At 35.5% G+C, this 22,473-nt stretch overlaps 1 protein-coding gene across 8 annotated transcripts in view; it reads left to right on the top strand.

Moving 5' to 3' along the window:
* Window positions 1-22,473, top strand: part of Rmdn2 (regulator of microtubule dynamics 2) — an 80,336-nt gene that overhangs the window by 44,934 nt on the left and 12,929 nt on the right. For all 8 annotated transcript variants that reach the window (XM_063229643.1, XM_063229638.1, XM_063229646.1 and 5 more), the window contains 5 exons: window positions 16-118; window positions 6,813-6,873; window positions 12,691-12,766; window positions 13,758-13,835; window positions 18,011-18,109. In XM_063229643.1, coding sequence (XP_063085713.1) covers window positions 16-118; window positions 6,813-6,873; window positions 12,691-12,766; window positions 13,758-13,835; window positions 18,011-18,109 — 417 coding nt within the window. The remainder of the gene's footprint in view (window positions 1-15; window positions 119-6,812; window positions 6,874-12,690; window positions 12,767-13,757; window positions 13,836-18,010; window positions 18,110-22,473) is intronic.

Below are 22,473 nucleotides of genomic sequence, written 5' to 3'. Positions count from 1 at the left end.
ATTCTATCTTTTTAGTTTAGAGATGAAATAGAATTTGTGTGGCGGTTTGCTCGGGCTTATGGAGACATGTTTGAGCTGTCTGCAAACACACAAGACAAGAAACATTATGCTAATATTGGTAAGTATTTTGTCAATATAGAGTATTTTCTAGTGGCAATTCCACTAGAAAACTATTGCTCGCGTTTTAGTTTGAAAGCTCAGCTCAGGGAGTCTGCACAGACCAGATTCTATCCCAAAATGCCAATCAGAGAGACCAGATGAACAGTGGTAAAGGACAGGAAAAGAGCTCTAATCAACATTTCCATATCAGGAATGACATGTAAACAGGTTCAAGATCTATCATTGAGGGACTAACAAACTTTAAGGTTTTATGGAAAATGTGAACAAAAGTAAGGGTTAGGGTTTGCATAGCTCAGGGATTTGCATGAGGGTAGGTGTCCCACTTACAGTGCTTTCTCATTGTTGGGGCAAAATACCTGACACACAGTTTGTAGAGGTTTAAGTCCATAGTTGGCTGGTTCCAAGGCAGAGCAGAATGGCAGAGAAGAAATAGTTCTTGGTAGGAGGTCGTGAGACAGCGAGTCTTCCTTTCCCTTCTTATTACATTAAGGCTACAAACCTGTTGGTTGGGGCCACACATACCTGGTGTGGGTTTTCCCATTATTTCCTGTAACTGCACTAAACTAATCAGTGGATTAATCCAGTTAATCCACAGCGAAAATCCATTGTCACATACTCATGATACAGCCACCTCCCAAAGGCCCCAAAGGCTTTGGGGGAAGATCTAGATATAAGCCATAACAGTAGGAAATCCTGGTCAGGGCATAGTCTTGTTGACCGTTATCTCAGGACTGGTTCTGGGAGGTGGCTTTGGAGCAGGTCTTATGACTTACGTGAAAGGGACAGCCCAGTTCCCATGAGATAATTGCTCTTATTTTGGGGCCAGCTTCAATTCTGTCATGAGGATCTGTGCACAAGGCTTTGCTTTTTCTGGAATCCTAGGTTACTGAAAATTTAGAACACAGTGACTGATGACCTAGTGATATTCCAGGGTTTCTGAAACAGGATATTGTAAAAGCGAACAATTGAAAGTCCCTGCAATCTTGAAAATACTTTACTCTCATCTTGGTGTCCTAGCATTGAATAAAGATGAGCTGTGTAAGATAAAAGCAGGGGTAATAAACCTGTATTAACAGTTTCAGTTGGATACTTCGTAAGTGATTACCTATGTAATTCTCATCCATTTCTTGGCCTGGAAAGAATTAGGATGCTGGCCAACCTGGCTTTGCAGGTTTTCTTGTCAGCTGGTAAACTACTGCAAGAAAAGGGAACAAAATGACAATTGAATTCCTGAAGTGCCGCTCACATCTGGAGTTCTATTTAAAAGAACCGTTGTCTTTTTCTTCTAATTGTCTATATATGGCATTTATTTTGTCCTGTATTAACACATTTGCCTTTGGTTATACTTCTCTACTGGGTATTTAGGACCTAGTAGCTAGACCCCCCATTTGGGGGAAAAAAATCAGCCTTTTCTTTTTCCTCTGTTAGGGTCCATTCATGCTCTTCACAGATTACTTTTGGTTCTTGTTAGTAGCTTCTTGGCTTCTTTAGTTTTTCCCACTATCATTGTGTCATCTGCCAGTCTTGCTAACCAGCGGACTCTCCTTGGAAGTGTCGGGGATGTGCCCCTTTCTACCTACCCTCCTCTTTGTAGAATATGTACATCTTAACTCCTCTCTGGCGTCTCCACAGTCCCCCTGATTTGGAGAAAAGGTGACTCAAGCGAGTTACAAGAATCTTTTGAGGTGCCCTGTCATCCCCTGGGTCCTGGCTGATCTTAGAGGGTGAGGGTTTGTGTACTCTCTTAGCCCTTTTCCCCTGACTTTCAGCCTCCACATCCTGATTACTGGTCACCAAAAAGACTATTTCTTTAATCGTGAAGTGAAAGGAGTGGGTTTCCATTTTTTCTATTTCTTTTAAGTTACCTTAAAACTTTTGGAACAGTTTATTTTAATGAGTTTTGAATTGTTTTCCGCAAAACTGTTTTTAGAATTAAATTTGTTAAATTGTCTCTTGGCTAAAGCAAATATATGCTGGGGGATATTTTTGGTCAGAATGTATTGCTTATAAGGATTCCTTCTCCAAGCAGCACCAATAGGCTGGATATTCTCTTTTTTCTTTTTTATGTGTGTACTAGAAAGCTACAAACACCAAAAGGTGTAAAGTAGCTTAAAGTATATGGTGACCACACCCTTGTGTGTACCTCCCAGATGAACTGATTTCTTCCTAACCTGGGAACAGGGTGGTTTTCTGAGGTGGTTTCCTCTGCTACTTCATAAGGCAGTTACCTTGATACCTCTATTAATACCCTAGTCACTCAGGGTCACCCAGAGAGAGCATCCATTCTTCTCTTGAGTTCTGGAGACCTTCATTTAGCTAAGTATCCAATGGGACCATTGCTGCCAGTTATCAGATTTGCTTTTAGTCTGTGTCAAGTTAGTTAGCATAAGCAAACCACATAAAACAATTATATTACATCAACAATATCAGAAACACAAATTAACAGTCAAGCTATAAGAACACACTAATTAATTGCATTATATCAGAGAGTATGTCCAGGTACATGCCATATTACAATAATAAATCATCATTTTCTTAGTCAAAAGTTTATAACTGTAGTCAGCCAGAACTCCCCTGGGGGTTCCCTGATAGTGCAGACTTAATATTCCCCATTGTTAGAGACAGACTACAGTAGAGACCTCTCAAACACCCTGGCTCCTTAACATACGTGTGATTCTTCTTACTATATTTTTTTTGTACCATAGTTCCTCCAGAATTTCAAGCTTGTAAAAAAACAAATGTCCTAATTCCAGAATACACCCAAAGAGCCCAAAGAAAGAAAGAAGAAAGAGCAAGGTCCAGTGTCCACCATTAGAAATGACTTACCCGGGGTTTTAATCCAAAGGCTTGTAAATTCCAGGGCTCATTTTTCTGCTCCACCAAATACCTTCGACAGCAGCCGGTACTGGCCTGCTTTTAGCAGAAGCGTGGGAGCTATTCTAGCTTTCCTCTTCATCTAGGGTTGACTAGCTGAGAGTGATACTGTAACACCCAAGGGAGGTGCTTTCTCCCATCAAAGTTGGCCCATCAACTTTGTTACCAGTATTTTATGGCAAATGCCCCTGTTCTGGAGGTACCAGTAGATCAGGTGTGGCCTGATTGATTGCACACCACAAAAAAGTTTTTAGGACTAAAGTATGTAATCCTTTAAAATACAGCATCTGAGCACATTAGGCTACAGACATAACTCAATCTATCACCCTTTAATATTTATAAAATTGCATAAAGACAAGATACTGGCAGTACAGTATTTGAAGAACAATATTAGGCAGAGGACAGTTGTCTCCAGTAGTAATCTGCCACAATTAAGTAGCTAGCACATCTTCCTTCCTGAAATGGAGAACTCCAGAGTCTACCAAGAAAGTACCTGTCAGACTTCAGTTTGTGTTTTTTCAACACGTATCTTGATGAGACAAAATTGACCTTGAATTGATCATTGTTTAAACTAAATGATGAGTACGTGGTGCCCCATTATGCTGTCATCTATACTTTTTGTACATTTTTGAAATTTATGATAACAACAACAACAAAAAAAACCCAGCCAGCATGTTAATTTTGGTTTTAGTATTGTTACCTTATATTTCAACTTGACTCTCGATGAATGTTACAGTGCTTTCTTACAAAACCTCTAACCACCATCTCTCTGAACTTCAGCATAAAAATTTGGTACCACAATTCTTTTCACCTTCCTTTTATTTCAAAGCCTCTCCATTTCAAACTTTTTTTGCTCTAAGATATCGTGAGAAATAAACAAGAGTCAATTCCCTATCAATTTCACCTTTACAAAGGGAGTTTTATAAAACTCTTCGTGATACTCCTTCCTTCTGCTTGGCGATTTCTTTGCTAAGTGACCTCTACCCCATGCTTTACTTCCTGTCATATTTTGTACACATTCATCATCAGCTTTATGGGACAGTTTTTGTGTAGCAGTCCATTTTATAACCCCATATGCACACTGACATTCCAGAAATGAGACTTTTTTAACGTTAAGAAAAAAATAAACATTTAACCAAAGAGAACAAAGGAATTTATCTTCCTGTTTACTGAGAAAATCAAGGTATACCATATAAAATTTTGATATTCATCAATATTAAGTGCATTACTTTCTTAAGCACGTGTCCTCCACTGGGCATTATGCTTGCAGGTAAAAAGGTAGCAAAAACCAGGCATGGTGGGACATGCATAATCACAGTGTTTGGGAGGCTGAGGCAGGAGGATCACTGAGTTCAAGCCCAGCCTCTGCTAAGTAATAAGTTCAAGGCCAGCCTGAAGAATGTAGTAAGACACTGTCTCAAAAACAAAACAAAAAATTAGCTGAATAGATACGGTCTCAAAATAGACTGGGGAAACTTATGACTTTGTGTAGAAGGCCATATTATTTAATCATCTGTTTCTAAAGGAAGCAAACTAAAATAAACTTTTTTTTTAATGGTACCAAGGTTCGAACTCATGACTGTGTGCTTGCAAGGCAGGTGCTTATGCCCTGAGCTAAATCCCCAACCCCTACTAAAATAAACTATTATTGAAGTAGAGGGTGATAAGAGCAGTGTAACAAAAAGGAGGCTGTAACAGCAGAGGCTGGAGCTTCATCAAGGGAAGCCTTTTTATGGATGCAACAGTTTCCCATTGGTCAGATCATTCTGAATTGCTATGTTAAAGTGGGAGTTTATGTACAAAGTAGTGAAAACAGAATAGAGTCTGGAGGAAATTTAGGAGCAAGAATGGAGCTATAGGATTAAAATAGAATATATTTTTGGTTTATAGTACCAAAGCAAAAGATAGTTTATAGTACCAAGGAAAAAGAGAAATGCCTCAGATGTGTTTGTGCAGACATTGAAATAAATTAAAAAGGATTCCTTTTCTTTATTCATTTAAGGAATATCATTTTAGAATTCTTATGTCCAGGAGCAATGTTGAAATTAGGGCTAGAGGGAGGCAGAGGGGGGAGATAAGGAAGGACATAAATATTATTTAAGATAGTGTCACACTAAGGAATTTATTGTGTGGAAAGGTTAATAAAGAGACATCAGCTGTCATTCTGTATATGAAGACATGGAAAGGTCATGACCCAGTGCCCCGGAGCTGAGAACGGGATCCGGACCAGTGCTGACTGCTGAGGGAGGAAGAGGAGCTAATGGGGCTTTTTTCATAATAGTATTTGAAATAGTTAAGCTAAGGAAAATTTTGATCACTAGGGAGTTTAGAATTCTTTTTAAAAGCTCACAATGAGTATATAATTATACAATATTTTTTGAAATATTGTAATTGACTGTTACTTGTATTCCATTTGAAATAGAAATCTTATATTTAAAGGAACATTATAGCACTATACTCATAATTAAGTGAGCAGTATGCAACAGTTTCCCGTTGCCCCCATTTTGAGCCTTAATATGAAAGGCTAAAAAGTTCACAAGATACTATTCTATAAGAGAAATATCTTTCCTTTCAGGCATCAGCCTCGAAGAAGTCTGTATATTGTCCAGGTCCCTTTTATATTCTGATAATGATGAAGTTACCTCTACTTTATGCCTATGAAAGAATGCTGAAAGTTTTATTCATCTGACAATATATTTAAAATGTTGATTTCATTTTTATGTTTTTATTATTAGCAAGGAAGTTTTTAAACATTTAAAAATCACTAACTCCTTTAATATTTGTCTTCAATGTAGTATTAGTTACTATTAAAATATTTTTAAGTTTTTCTAATTTATGTAGATTTCTCCATAGTATACTCCTTAATGGATAGTTTTTTATTATTATTTAACAAGTTAAATAAGATTATGGTTTTAGAGTAAATTGTCATTATTTTTAAAGATTGTATCAATGATGTATGTATAAAAACATAAAGGATAGTGTCTTCAAGGAAGAAATGCAGCAGAGGAATAAAAAAGAGGCTTACAACAAAATAGGGCCATTTTTGAGTCTCAAAATGTGATTGTTTCATTGCAAGCATTTTGATACTTTCTATCCAAAGGAAGAAAGTATCTAAAGCATTAGATACCTTCTATCCAAAGGAAGTTTCATGTGGTAAAAGAGTTTTTTGTTTGTTTGTTTTTGTTTTGTTTTTTGTTTTAGTTTTTGTACCAGGAATCAAACTCAGGACCTTGAACTTACCCGTCAGGCACTTGTGCCTCTGAGCTATATCTCCAGACCAATAAACATTTTAAAATTAAGTAAAAATAATTTGAGGAAAATCACTTATATCCGGGTCTGCCCAGTGTTTAGGGATTGGGCAAGAGTTTCTCAGGGAGGCTTCATTGCTTGTTTATATATATGCTGCCTCCTGAACTGAGCCATAAAGGGCACGAAATGTGTCTTATTTGACATTTTATTCTCATTTATTCACACAGTAAAGGACTTAGTTACTCAGTAATTGTTGCTTGACTTTCTTTTAAAAAATTTTATGTTAAGGTTTTAGATAATAATTGAATGACTTTTCTTAGACTTGGTTAAATCAGCTAATTTAGTCCATCTCACATGTGAGCATTCATTGGAATCATTGGAAGTACACAAGTTGATGATTGACTAACCGTCCCAAGTTTGTGACTGTAGCACAAATGTGCTTTTCTAAATGGTTTCTGGGTGATACTAGTGCTTTTGGTCTGGGACCATTTTAGGAACTCCTGAATTGAAGAATTTACCTTCTACTAACTCACAAGAAGGTACTAAGTAAAACTATCTTTATTTTTCAGGAAAAACAATAGGTGAAAAAGCTATTACTAGAGCACCTATGAATGGCCACTGTCACCTGTGGTAAGCACATTGGATTGTGGAAGCGTAAATGCTAATATACCTCTGTATCTAATGTGTTGGGGCTTTTCAAAATATGACTGATCACTGGTCATGGTAGCCACAGTCTCTGAAAAATGTATTTAGAAAGTAGTGGAGCAGCTGTTCTTGTTTATTATTGTGTATTTCTCTCTAGGTGTGTTTTAAATGTAGTTAGACTTCACTGCAGATTTCATAAATGAATTCGCCAAATCTGGTGGCTTTGAAAATAATAAATTATAATAACATCTACTTTAAGATACCATTTTGTTTGAAAACACATGCTAAAGCAATGTCATATTTCTAAAATGGGCAAAGAATTCTTCAAATAATAAAAAACAGATTAGTCCTTTTCTTCTGACTTGAGAAGTCATGATATACAAATTCCACAAGTCAAAAAAATGCTAGTTATAAGAAAGCCCAAATAAAATGAATTTAATTTAAAGCAAAGGCAAATATCCTTGGAATAAGAAAACATATACATGATTACATTTTGGGCCCTTTGTATATTGTAGGGCTATAAAACACAAATAAGAAATATATTTTTAATTACTACTCATTTTGGTTATATTTTGACAATATTCTTTCTGGTTATATTGTGGTTAAATTTTGACATCCTTAGCCCCCCGCCTCATGAAATGCAAATACTTAAAAGAGGTGAGGAAGATTCAATAATAAAGTAATTTTTTATCCTTTCCTCAGTGTTAATTTGCATGACATGTACCCTTCTATGGGACTGTCTAATGCTCCTAGTAACATTCTTAGGCACAAATCCCTCTGATGTTAGCTTTTTTCGGGCAGGTCCTCGTTTATCCCTCAGGAAACTCGTTTTTCCTCACCCAATTCTGAAGTAAAAACTATTTTCCGACAGATCTGTTTCTGTACTCTGTGGTCAGCAGGGGGAGCTCCACTCACAAAATCTCACAACTAACTTTTGGCAATGATGGGTAGTTTCATTGGTCTGCCACGTTCTAAAGTACGTACACACATACACACACACACACACACACAGAGTAAAATATGAAAAAGTCTTTGGAAGCTGCCCTTGCTTGGGTTAAATGAGAGTAAGCCTAGTGCCTGCCCTCTTAGGAGAGACTGTAATCCCTTCCTCCTAGTGAAGTCTGTACCTTCTATTACTAGCCTGACACTGGTTAAGAGGCAGGGTGAAGACCCTGGGAAGCATTGCCCTAGCATGCCATGTGTAGAGTATCTCGATTTAGGAACTGAAATAAAGAAAGTATTATTCTTCCCATTTGCACTTCTGCAAAAACTAAGAAAAATTAACAGTTAACCACCTAGTACAGATTCTTAAGATCATTTCCCAATTATATAACAGCCTTGGCTATTATTTATACAAGCAAGTTTACCTAGATCATGTAATGTGCATAATATTCATATACTAATCAGTTAATGTATGTATATGATAAGGTCTTCTAGTATTCTGCTTCTAAGGGTATGTGTAATCAACTTGTTCTGATCAAATTACACTTTCTCTGCGTCTCTTTTGAAATGGAAGTGTCCAGGAGTTGGTGATCCACAGCAGGATGCAGAAAGAACACGTTTTGCTCTGCACGCTGCTGCCTCCCTCCCGCTTCCTTTCTCCTCTTTCTACCCCTCCCTCTCCTCTCCCTCCTCCTCCTCCTCCCCCTCCCCCTCCTCCTTCTCCTCCTCTTCCCCCCTCCCCCTCCCCCTCGCTATCCTTCTGCTGTCCTCTTCTCCCCTACATCGATCTGTACCCATGAAGAATCACATGAAAGCAGGCTGTTTGACGTTAATCCTCGATTTGAGGTTCATTAATGTGATTTTTCCAAATTTCATAGGGGAGTAATATTGATCCTTCTCTGAGAGTTTCATAATTACCTTGGAAGCATAGATCATGCTGGACTTGCCCTTAGTGGGCTGCCCAGTCTATTTTCCATTAATCTGGCTGCTGCTTTATCTTTTCTTTCTTTCTTCTTTTTTTGTTGTGAACTAAATACCTTCCGTGTAACAATGAGATTTACTCTGAGATTAAATCTTATTAACACATACCAAGTAATGACCCATTGTTTTATATGATTTCTTATTCAGTATTATTAATTTAAAATATTAAAATCAACTAGATTGATAGAAATTTAATAAATTTGACTATCAATGTAATCTTAATTTTTAGAATGTGTTACATCTGCTGAATGCAGAAGTACTTATATTCAGTTTACTAGTAAGGTTTAAGATGATAAAAAAAGAGAAACTTTGAGAAGCAGTAGGTAAAATTTAGGTAAACTGAATCCATAATCACTTTTATTAGCATGTTCATGTAAGATCTTTTCTTCTAGAATCTTTTCTAGTAAGCTAAGGCACTAATAAAACTCCTTTCATTTAACATGAATGATAAACTGTGGCCTTCAGATCAAATCTCACATCTGTTTTTGTAAATAAAGATTTATTAGAATACATCCATACAAGTGTATTTGTTCATAGCAAAGATGAAGAATTGTAAAAGAGATTATCTTGGCTCCAAAGCCTAAAATATTTACTATCTGGTCATGCAGCAAAAGTTTACAGACCTGTGGTTTACTGTGATAAAAGATGTACTTTTTTAAGAATAATTTTTATAGTTAATATTTATGGAATAATTGAAAAACAAGTATATTAAGTATGTAGTTTTCATCTCTGTGTTTTCCAAAATGTAACTTTGTAACTTTAAGGCTGCCTCAGCATTCTATAAGATTCTGATGTTTTCATTGTACCAGCCTAACATACTGTTGGAATCAAGAGCATAAAGTCACCAGTGGGTCTGCAGTTTGTTGGCCAAACAGGGCTGGCTTTAATTATAAATAATGTCTTACATATTTGTTTTGCTCTACTGTTTGCAAATTACATCCATATGTATTATTCACCAGCCTATTTCTAATTTCTAGATACAATAAGCAAAGCTCTGTGTGTGTGTGTGTGTGTGTGTGTGTGTGTGTGTGTGTGTGTGTAAACCAGAACTCATATCCTTCATTCTTATGTGCTCTATCTTTCTTCTATTACAGTATGTTGTTCCTGCTTTTTTTATCATATAAATATTGTTGGCTCTAAATCAGAAATATTTCAGGGAGACTAATGGAGTTGTTTTAGGAGTTGTTGAAATATTATTGTCAGCTATTAAGGATTTATTCAGTATCAATACAAAGAAAATACAGAACTCACGTCAGACAATTTATAATGAGAATGACCTGTAGAGGGAGGTAATACACCATATTGTGAATTAGCTTTCTTTAGAGTTCTCCTCAACCTGAATGTTTGAGAAAAAAAGGTTACATTTTAAATGGACCATAGAAAAATTATAATTAAAACACAAGCATACACAAAAGTATAAACTGGTTGAAACAAAAGCTATGATCTTTTATGAGTAAATAGCCAGGTGATTTTTGAATTACTGTGAGTTTGAGTCCCAATACAAAAAAAAGTAATTTAAACTTAAACAGATTTCATAAAATATGAAAAATGTTAAGATTCTTGTGACATATTGTTTAAACAGAAAAAAATACATGTTTTGTGTAATCACTCATGGAAGTTTATTTTCCTGTTTTTCTTTACTCAGAATAACTTTGAATATGTGGAGAGAGCAAACTAAAATCTTTAAAATGTGCATAAGTAATTCTGATTTTCAGAAAACACCACTATTGCCCAGCTCTTCCTTTAATTGTAGCCCAGAGTTAACTGGGTTTTATGAATCTCCAGATGAGCAAGTTTAAGTAGACCCAACATAGATATATTTTAAAATGCAATGTGGTCAGTTTTTTATTTGCTAGTAGAAGGAATAAAGGAAATGGCTTAGTGTATCTGAAATTAAGCAAAACATCGAGGAAAAGTTCACTTGTAACATCTCTGTAGACAAGATGTAGAAATGTGATCAAGCTGATGGGTTCCCGTGCTGCCTGAAGGACTTGAACCTTAGTTATCCAACAGATTATTGTCCACCTGGGCTGACTCTGGGTCCAGGTCTATATCTTATACCCCAGTGTATTCACTAATTTTGTAAGTGATGAAGACAGAGAAGATGTGCTTATAAGAGTTATAATTATCATAACATTAGAGGAAACTAGTACATGGTAGAGAAATAATAGTAATTCAGAGTATTTTAACATTTTAAAAAAGATACTGAACAGTATGTGAATTAATAGAAATAAATGTAGAATGTCTAAAAGAAAAACATGGGAATTTGAATAAAACATGAAGTTTAATTTTTGATGGTATGTTAACGGGTTCCCTGTGACAGTTGCATCTCACTGTTGGTACACCTATGACAAATGTATTGTAGTAATGTAAGAATTTAACAATAAAGAAAACTAGGTGTGGGATACATGAGAATTTTTGGCACTGTTTCCAACTTTTTCATGAATCCAAATCTATTCCTAAAGAAAAGTGTGCTTAGAAAGTACGTTTTAAGTCCAAATAGGTTTTAAGTTGTAAGTTGGAGTATTATAATGTCCATAACACAATAGGAAGTTTGTGAGAGTAGCTTTGTGACATTTTGGCAGAATTGGAGTTATTCTACAATCTAGAACTCTTTGGGAGTAATAATACAATACAATTTCAGAGGGCATTTCAAAAGAACGTAGTAGACAAGCTGAATAGAGCTGTATCTGTTTTTAAAGTGAAATAAATAATAACTTTCTAAAGTCAACAGGCCCAAATGGGCTCACTGGTAAACTGTACCACATATTTAAGGGAAAAATTACATATACCAATTTCCTACAGTCTCTTCCAAAAGATAGGCGCAGAGGATGTGCTTTCTAACTCCTTCTCTGAGGCCAGCGCTACCTATTAGGATATGAGTTAAAGAAGTTTTTTTCACTGAACTAAAAATTGCATACCATATAATTTACAAACTTAAAATATAAGATTCAACACATTTTGGCACATTGATAGAGCTGTAGAACTATAACCACAGTCAAACTTAGGTCACTTTTGTTATGTCAAGTCAAACCACTCTACCTACTGGCTCTCATCCCCCAATTCTTCACTCTTAAATCTAGGTGACTGATAAGCTACCCTCGATATTCATAGATTTTCCTATTCGGGGAATTTATTTATGTGATTTTTTTCAAAATAGACTATGCTCATAACAATAACAAAAACCTTAATATACTCAAAGAAATGTAAATCCTTCAAAGTGAATTCTCACACGGTATTAGAGTAAAACCAGAGACCAACAGAAATGTATAGTACTTGGAATATAGTTACTTTTTTGAGTTTTAAATATTTATTTAATAATGTTTTTGAGGTAATAAATCTGTTGACAATATGTCTTCCATTTTGATTGTGATTAGATTTTTTCAGAGTTTCTTCAAGACTTTAATGTTAATAGTTGCAACGATAGCAGCTACTGACAATTATCAAAACTTCCTTGCCAAGCATGGTGATGCACACCTATAATTCCAGCATGTAGGAGTCTAAGGCAGCATGGATTACCATGTGTTTGAGGCCAGCCTGTGCTACACGTGAGTTCAGGATCAGTCTGAACTGCATAGCGAGACTCTGTCTCAGAAAGACAAACAAAAAAACAAACAAAAACTGCCTTCCTGTGTGCCAGGCACTGTACAAGCACATTGCATGGCCCATTTTAACATCACAAAGTACATATGGAATAGAGAGCATATAGAAGAGGAAACCTGCCTTATACTAATGTCAAATATTTATTTCTACAGCTCTTGCATCTGTATTAACACTTTTGTAAAATATTAATGAAGGCTTCAGATAATTTTAAAATGTTATATTTTGGTGGTATTTAATTAAAATTTTAAATGATAACCACTGTCTTTATCTTTTCAGGTATGCAGTTTTGTGTGGCTATGTATCACAGTTTGAAGGCTTACAAAATAAAATCAACTATGGACATCGCTTCAAGGTATTTCTTGAAATAAAAAATATCTTAACATAGCTATATATTTCATTATCAGGTATAAAACAAATTGTTCAACAAGGTAAGCACTAAGAATTTTTTTATTTTTGTCATTTAAATGGTAAGAAATGACATGGTGTTATAGTACTGAGACAAAAAAGTCAAACTATTTTAGTAATGAAATATTTTTATTACTTCAGGTACTGAACTCATAGTACATAAGTGTTTTTTTTTTAAAGATTAGCTCTTTGGTCATGATGTCACTATTATCATACTTACAATTGGGGTTACTCAAAAATTTCTGTGTATTTACTTGGTAAGAGGAGTAGGATCTAATCTAGATCTTCAACTTACTGTGATAGATGAACAAAATCAGTAGTTCTCATAATCTCACTTACCCTTTGCCTCTAATCATAGTAGCCCTACGGGTAACTTCAGGATCAATAATGGCAAGGAGGAAAAAAACAGTTCCTTTTTTCCTACTTAATATAATCATCCCAGCAGTGCCAGAATAGATTCCTCTTCTGTCTGATTCTAGTGTATTTCCCTCTATTTCACCCTCCTCCAAGTTATCTTGATATGGTTAAGCTCACCTCTTGTGTATTTACTAGGCAAGTCTTGAATAGATGAACATTTAACTTGGATGTTTTCAATTTTTGTAATGGTATTGGCCTTAAATTATACATACACTTACTGAATCATAGTCACAGTTTTGGTCCTGGTACACTTATTTGAATCATGATCACTTTTGTGATAGTTGAATAATAATCCAATAAATATTCAACTATAATATTCAATTATATTAATTATAATAATAAATATAATAATATTATATATAATAATAAATATAATAATATTCAATTATATTAATTATGCAATTGATTCAGGGTTCCTAAGACATTGCAAAACCACTTTAGAGATCACTGAGCTTTAGTTGATTCCATTCAGCAATATCTGAAACTTGGGTAGTAACTTTTCTTTTGGGTGTTTCTTTCAGGAACATCTAGATATAGCAATCCAACTTTTACCTGAAGAACCCTTTTTATATTACCTCAATGGAAGATACTGTTATACTGTAAGTTGAATGCTTTTATTCATAAATCTTATTTGAATATACTATGACTATATGATATAATTATTAACTTATTACTTTAAGAGGCATTGTAAAATTGGTATACATTCTTGAATGTGTGATGTGTATTTTATAATTTAATATGAATTTGTAGTTTATAATTTAAAATTTTACTATATATATTTTATAATGTATAAGTTTACATGTTAAGTTACATTCAGTATTTTATCTCTGTCTCTATTCTGTCTCTGTCTCTGTCTCTGTCTCTCTTTCTCTCTCTCTCATCTTTTCAAGAGGTTTCAGAAGTCATACTTTGAGGGCCAGGGATTTAGCTTAATGGCTCAAGCACTTGCCTGGTAAGTGCAAGGTCGTGAGTTCATGTTCAATCCCTGGTACCAAAAACAAAACAAAACAAAACAAAAAACCAAAACAGAAGTCATATTTTGGACTCTCTCAGGTTGTGATCAGCCTCCCTGTCTGTCTGTCTGTCTGTCTCTCTCTCTCTCTCTCAATGTAAACTATCCCTGGTTCTGTAGGAGAACTTCTTTTTGTCTTGCAGTATTTACTGAAAATGAATTATGTACTAACTAGTTGGCCATAAGATGACCAATTCAATTTTCTGGCCACAAAATATCTTAAAATACCTGTGTCATGTGTCCTCTTTCTTTAAGGGACTTATTTAGAAGGGATATGAGATGTATTGAATAAGGACAGCTGTCATAAAAAGCAGTGTTAGTTTACAAAAGGATAACAAGATATAAACATATATCTACAGAGATGCACTAAAAGGAAATGCTATTTATAAGGGAGAAAATTAGTGTGAGAAAAAGGCTGTTGAGCATTAGAGCTGAGAAGTTTACTTTTCTTGAACATCTACCGTAGGCCACATATGCATGTTATACTTTATATCTCTTACATTTAATTCTTAAAATAGTTTGCAAGGCAGTTATTTATTATCATTCTAGTTTTAAAAGAATCTAACTCTTCGTGCTAACCTTCTAGCATCCCAATTAAATTAATATGTGAAAGAGCCAGTATTGATCCTCAAATTTTTCATAATTTCAGAATTTATGCTCCTTTCATTCTGTCACATAGAAAAGGAACTTATGTTTTTATAAGGAAAAATGAGAAAAATCATTATCATCTGCTTTTCCCATTTTTGTCCTGATTATGAGACTGCCATGTCAAATAATAAAATGGTTGTAGTACTTGGATTTTTCATTAATTTTTTTATTTTAAAGATAATAAAACCCAACTAAACAAAACAGAATAAATGGAATCAAAATAAAGCAGTGAAATTGGTACAGAACTTTAAAGTAGGATGATAGGAAAACAGCAGTGGTCACCATAGTATATCTTGTTATCTTCCTAATAGTTGCCCATTCCATCAGACCAAGCAAAATCAAACCAAAACAAAACAGAAAAAATCAAAACAGGATATTGAATAAAGCAAAACAATCAGAACAAAACAAAACAGTGAGAACAATATTGGATTTCAAAACGAGGTAGAAGGAAATGCCCCATAATTGCTATATTGCATAACATTATCCTCCCTATAGATGCTCAGACTGCTGGCTCCAGGACTTCCAAGTCAAACAAACAATATAAGCATTCAGTTGGTTTTTGTACCTCAGTTGCTATCCACTCAGCCTGTCCTCCAAACCAGCTGTTTGCTTACCGGGGAAATTGGTGGATCTCAGCCCCACAGGCTGGAAGACTCTATCTGACTTTTCTCTTCCTTTCCCAGATGGCCTTCAGGGCTTACCAGAAAGGCTGGCTAGTTGGCTTGTTGATCAGCTCCTCCCAGTCCTAGCATGGCTGATTCTCCAGAGACGCTGTCTGACTTTTCCTCTTCTGGGCCCCACATAGCTTGCACAGCTTATCAGAAAGGCTGGCTAGCTGGCCAGTACTCAGATTTTTAATTATCTGTACAGAGTTAGGAAATAATGGTGATGTCGCCATTCTCTGAAACATTGCAGTTAACTATACCATTCATTTGCGGAGGTTGTACTACCTTTCAGCAGATCACATTTTCATTTACTGTTTTTTTTTCTGTTGATCCAAGTTATCCGAAAGCTTTTGGATAGAGTCCACATTTTACATTACTTAGTATGATATTCAGCATGAAGTTCAGTTCTTTGCACTTAACATAAGAATCTTAAAAAGTATTTGTTGTTCAAATAACACATTGAAAATAGAGGAAAAATTACAGAGAACCAAGAAGATAAAAAGCAGTAATAATGATAACTGACATGTGCATGGCTCATGTAAGTATTTTTTTAGGGTTATAGACATTGATAGATTGTAGCTCACTTAATTTTTTCAACAACCATACAAAATGAATGATTTGCCTAAGTTCACTTAGCAAATCCAGGTAGTTTGTCGCTGATTTTCATTAGTCTGTCTGTCTACAAATTATAAGTAGGTATAACAAATAGGAATTGTATGCAAAGTTGGAATTCACTGATACACGGAGAATACCTTTTAGCAAAGGTATTAAAGCAAGAATGAACAAAGGTATAAAGATCGTTTCCACAATGTGCGCACTAGAGAGCTCAAAGCTTTCTGGCCACAAAATATCTTTAAAAGTTTGTATGTATGTATTGCATATGAATGTATTTCTAATCAGCAGAATGGAATAACTTTCAAAACCAGTAAGGAAAACAGCCAGATACCAGAAACAAATCAGGAACACCACCTCCTAGGACTCATATATCAATTTTGAAATCACTTCATAGACAAAGGCATTTCCTAAGCCTAATATATTGACCTTTGTTGGGCAATGAGGACTGTAGATAAACTTTTTATGATTTGATTTTGTAACTTTAACAACTGTTGTTAAGGTGACAGTATGTAATGTGTCAACTAGTGATTTTGTGATTGTTTTTGAATTCTGTATTCTACTTTTTTCTCACTTTTTCTATTTTGTTTTTTAAATTTTCTCCTTTCTTTAAATAAAATTTTTTAAAAAGTTCAGTGCACCAAGAAAATAATTATAAACTCATTGCTCCTAATAGCAGCTTTAAAACTGTAAAGTAAAAATTAACCAAATTGTAAAAATACATATATACTAGTAGACTTCACCCACCTCTCTAGTTGATTAATAGAACAATAAGACAAAAAATAGTATGAAAAAACATATAATAAGCAGTTTAAATTTCACATTTAATAAATTGCCTGAATTTCATTTACACCCATCAACTTGCATGAATCTTGCAACTGTAATATTAAATGAAAAAGATATCATGAAAGGAGATAAACTGTATAATTTTTACAAAGTTCAAAACAAAGCCAAAATAAGTATATCATAAGTAAAATTACATAGCAATACAAATTTTTAAACAACAGATAATAATGACTAGAAATGTAGAAGATGGGATTAAGAAGGAAGATACTTGCTGTGGATTGGGGATATCAACTGTATTAATACCCTTTAAGTATTCGTTTTGGAATTAGCTTAATCTTTTATAGTAAAGTTTCAGTACTATTCATAATTGGAAAAATGAAGAAAAAGTAAATGTAAAAAATAAATGGTAATATGAAACTTAGTTTTGCTGGTTATTGTTTTTCTAAAAAGTCTCCTGGGTTGTAAACATGTATACTGGCCCCTCCCTCTGTACTCTCAGGTGAAGGATCCTTGTTCTGTTTCCGTGTCTGAGATACTGTCCAGGAGCCATTTGGCAGCACACAGTAGGCAGGAGGGAGGCCAAGACCAAATCTACCTGCGGCTTCATGCTGGGCAAAGACATACTCTGTGGTCATCACAGAATCACAAATCAGACAAACAAACAGGATTGGCATCATTCCCCTCTGACTGTACACAAATCTTATCATGAGTATTTCAGATTTTTTTTTTTTTATCAGTACCAGGGATTGAACTCAAGACCGCCTGCTTGCAAGGCAGGTACTTATGCTGCTGAGCTAAATCCACAGCCCCCTCAAATCGGTTTTGAAACAAATATTTCTGGAACTGATGGTTTGCTAGAATTATGCAAAAAAGGAAAAATATTAGTGCCAAAGGGATGATAGGTCTCCTATATTATTTATGGATATGTATTTTTATATATGTGGTGTTTAGGTACACATACATACATATGTATCTGCACACCTCTCTGAGGAAAGATAATCCATTCAGTGATGAATAGCTTCCCAAGAGTGATGGTGCTCTGTATTTTCAGGTCTCAAAACTCAGCTGGATTGAGAAAAAAATGGCAGCTACTCTTTTTGGAAAAGTACCATCTTCAACTGTACAAGAAGCTTTGTGTAATTTCCTTAAGGTATTTTGTTGTTGTTGTTGTTGTTGTTGTTGTTGTTGTCATATTACTTTTCTCATTGCTGAGACAAAATACTTAACATCCAAAGTCATGGAGGAAAGATTTATTGTAGCTCACAGTTTGCAGAAGTCTCAGTCCCTAGTTGGCTGGCTCCAAGGCGGCGCAGCATGGCAAATGGAACTGCAGAGGAGAAACAGTTCATGGTGGGCAGAAGGCAGTGAAACGGCAAACTAGTGAGGAAGCAGAAAGTGATGACAGCTTTCTGTCCCTGCTACGTGGCCTTAAGGGAGGGAGCACTCATACGCAAAGTGGCCCTGCTCATTCTCTATACCCAGAACTATGCCAGACCAATCGATGGAGTAATTTAGAAATCACATACCAATTTAATCCCAGCATCACTCACTTAATCCCATTATGATACCCTAGGTTTAGCTACCTCTTAAAAAGTCCCACCTATGACATCATCAGTTCATAGGAGGACATCTAGACACAAGCCATATCATTTATCTATTCATTATTTTCATATCTGACTGACTACCATCTGTGCTGGTTCCTGCTACCCTTCTAGCAAAGAACTCTGTCGCTTTGCCACGTGCAGATCTCTAATTGGTCCTGAGAAGCGCTCATTTGGATCCTGATTTTGTCATGTTCTCTGTTTTTGTTTTGCAATAGTAGGATTGAATCCAAGGAGTGCAGAGCTATATCATCAGCCCTTTTGTTCATTTAAAAAAAAAAATTTGAAACAGTCTCACTAAATCATCCAACCTGGCCTTAAACCCACAGTCTTCCAGCCTCAGTCTCCTGAGTAGCTGGTATTATAAGGGTGTGCCACCACACCTGGACAGCATATCCTGCCTGAAGCCTCTAAGTAATTTATGCTCCAAATCTAAACTTATAACAGCTATTTATGCCCTAATTTTGCTTTAGAGACAAGTGCCCAAACTCCAACCCAAACCCTACTTATTACAAAGTGCCAACACTGCAGTTAAATCAGAATTCTGAGGTTTTAGTTTAGAAAAAACAACTCATTTAACATCTTTTAAAAGAAAAACAAAGTGCACCCATGCCATAGATTCACCACCACTGCTCTAGGTCCCAGGAATGACAAGCTATTTTTAAAAAATAACTCAGCAGCCTAAATAAAAGTTTTGTTATAGCAGCCCTTGCTACCAATTTGGGAGCAGCTCCCAAGTAATGTGAGCAAAGCAAAAACTGCTGAGCCCTTCTTATCAGACTTGTTTCCAACAGTGTACTCACAAGAAACTTAATTTAATATAGAACCAGTTTTGTGTGTGTGTGTGTGTGTGTGTGTAATACTGAGGAGGAGTGTGTAATACTAAATCCAGGGAGCCCTAAGCTGTATACCCAGGTCTACCCCATCCACTTTTTTGAGACAAGTTCTCACTAAATTGTGCAGGCAAACCTCAAACTTGTGATCCTCGCACCATAGCCTCCCAAGTAGCTGGAATTACAAGCATGCTCCGGAATTTTAGTTTTGAACTAAAGGATACTGCAAGGAAGAGTTGGTTTTCAGAACACCTTCTAAGTCATACACACTTGTATGAAAGATTCTTGGAGCATCAAATCAAACTAGTATTCCTATTATTTTAAAATATATAGTTTCTATGCTAATACAACCTTGAACAATATTTAGGTGTGTGCACAGATAAATGTGTAATATAGCCCCTCATATAAACAACTTTTTGTTGGTTTAATCCTAGCTCCTTTCTCTGGAACCAATGTAAGATGTTATATCTACAAGTTGAACAACCCTAATCCAAAAGTCTGCAGTCTGAAATTCCCCAAAATGTAAAAGTCTTGAACACTGTCATGTCAGCTCTCAAAAAGTTTTAGATTTTGGAGCATTTGGAATTTAAAATTTTTGGGTTAGGAATATTTGACTGGTAGGTTAAGTCTGTGCACATGTTCCAAAATTTTACAGAAGTGTAAAGTCTGAAACACTGTGGGTCTCCTCATACTTTGAACCCAGGATGCCTGACATGTGCCAGATGCCCCCCTTACTTATTTCAGATTTATAAAACTATGGACAAATCAGGCTGAACCATATTTTCTGATACTAATGTTTGTGTCGTATTTGGGGGACTGATTTTGCAGAACTGAGAGGGCATGTAGAGATCATGTAGTCTAAGGTGGAAAATAGGCTCCCCCTCAGTTTTGACCTCTGACCTTTGGCCATTGGTTGCCTACCTGGAAGACTGTGTAAAACTTCACGTCCTGAGATGAAGCACAGGCTCAACAGAAAAGAATGCAGGAAATAAGAGCACAAAGGCCAAGCCAGACGTGATGGCGCACACCTGTAATCTCAACACCTGGGAGGCTCAGACAGAAGATCATTGCAAGGTTGAGACCAGCCTGGGCTACAAAAGTAAACCCAAGACCAGCTTGAACACATAGTAAGACCCTGTCTCAAAAAGCCAAAAAAGAAAAAAAAAAATAGTACAAAAGCCATACATTTTTTGAGTTTTTTTAATCATAATTTTTTTTGGCATAAAAAGTAATCAAGAAACTAACTTGTCCAATCTCACACAACCATGAAGATTTGATTCAGGGCAACAGTTAAATGTACTCGTTCACCATTGTTTTTATCACTGAGAATTAATTCTTTCACCTTTTAGTTCCATAACAATATGGATCATAGTATATTTAAGAGAAAGTATTTCTATAAGAGATACTGAGTTATTTTTAATGGCATTTGAATTCAAAACTCATTTCCTCATAATATCAAAGTAATAACTAAGGACTGGGGTTTCAGAACATTGTATAAAATGTATTGAGATGCTGTCATGCCTAAAATAATACCAGATGAACTCAAACACAATAAATATCACAGAGATACAGAGGTCAGGAGTGCAAGCTCTCAAACCAGCCTACGTGGCCGAAGTCTCTCCTACAGATGCAAGTGCACATGTACAAAGGTATACATGAGTATGTGATTTGATAGTTACTGAGAGTAGTGAAAACTAAGAATAATAAATGGATAATGGGAAATGCTTAATTTAATTGCTATATTTGCATAGTATGAGACAGGAACAATGATGCAGATGCCTGCATTTAAAATTATATCTATCATGCCTTGTAGGGAAAAATGTAACTCTTAGACTCATGGATAGAAAATGTTCCTAATTTAAATTTTCTCCAAAAACAAATTATTTATTTTTTGTTTTATTATTTTTTTGTTTGCCCATACTTTACCAAGGCCTGGTAGGATTCATGTCATTCTGTTGACAGTGATTATTGCAGGGGAATGAGATTGACAATAACAGTAGAAAGGAGGAACTTTTGCATTTTAGTTTTATAAATGTCTGGATTTGTAACCTATAAAACGAGCATTTTGGGGGTAAATTTAAAGTTTCCCTCTTCCGTTACATTTTCTGGGTAGAAATAGTGACCAGGTTTGGAGCTTATTTGTTCCCACTTTCACAGCAACAAATCTGGCTCTGAAGCAGACTGATTTGGGATCTAAAAATGATACCACACCTAAAAATTCTTCTCTCTCAGAGATACAGAACTGAGATGTAAAAGGGTATTAGACAGGGGTAAAGTTCAGTCACAATACTTACATGTAATTGGGTGGATTTCTAGGATCTGTTTTGTTTTGTGTGTGTGTGTGTTTAGACAAGATCACAGCTGTGTAGTTCATGGTGAGCTTGAACTCACTATGCAGCTCAGGCTGGCCTGCAACTCACTGTAGTCCTCCTGCCTCAGTCTCCTGAATGCTGGGATTAAAAGTGTGGGCCACCATGCTCAGCTGGGCATGCTTTTGGTTTGAAAATACTCAACAAGATGGACTTCCGTTTCCATCTTTTCCTATCTTATTGTTAATATATATAAATAAGGAGGGGAAGAGGAATCAAGGTGGGAGGGTAAGAAAACGGGAAAAGAAAAGTTTCAAGATATATCATGTGCAGGTACAAATTCCCTATGATGAATGTGATCATTATATATATCTAAATGTGCTAGTAAACTTAATTATTAAAAAACAGACTTCTGATATTACTCAACTCATGTGGAATGTGTTGAAATCATAAGAAATAGATACTAATCTAGTAGAAGAAGAATAAAAGACAAAAGATAGAGATGGAGGTCTGAAGGCAATGATTGTATAAAGGAACCAAAAAAATTAAAATTTCCTAGTGCTTTGTAAGCTTTATGACCATATTAATGAATTTCCTTTGAGTGACAAAAGCCATTCTACCAAAAGTACTTAAAACTACTAAGATGATTCAGTGGAAGACAGCCTACCTAAATTCTTGGGGTCAGTTTGGATAATAAGATCTAATATATTGAAACATATCCTCCTCCTCATCCTTATGTCTGTTATCATCTGTCTGTCATCCATTTGTCTG

The sequence above is a fragment of the Cavia porcellus genome, unplaced genomic scaffold, assembly GCF_034190915.1.
Source record: "Cavia porcellus strain 051 isolate PalLab524CR breed Dunkin Hartley unplaced genomic scaffold, mCavPor4.1 scaffold_1, whole genome shotgun sequence".
Lineage (NCBI taxonomy): Eukaryota > Metazoa > Chordata > Mammalia > Rodentia > Caviidae > Cavia > Cavia porcellus.
Note: the sequence above shows the minus strand (reverse complement) of the source record. Positions and strands in the feature narration are given on the sequence as shown.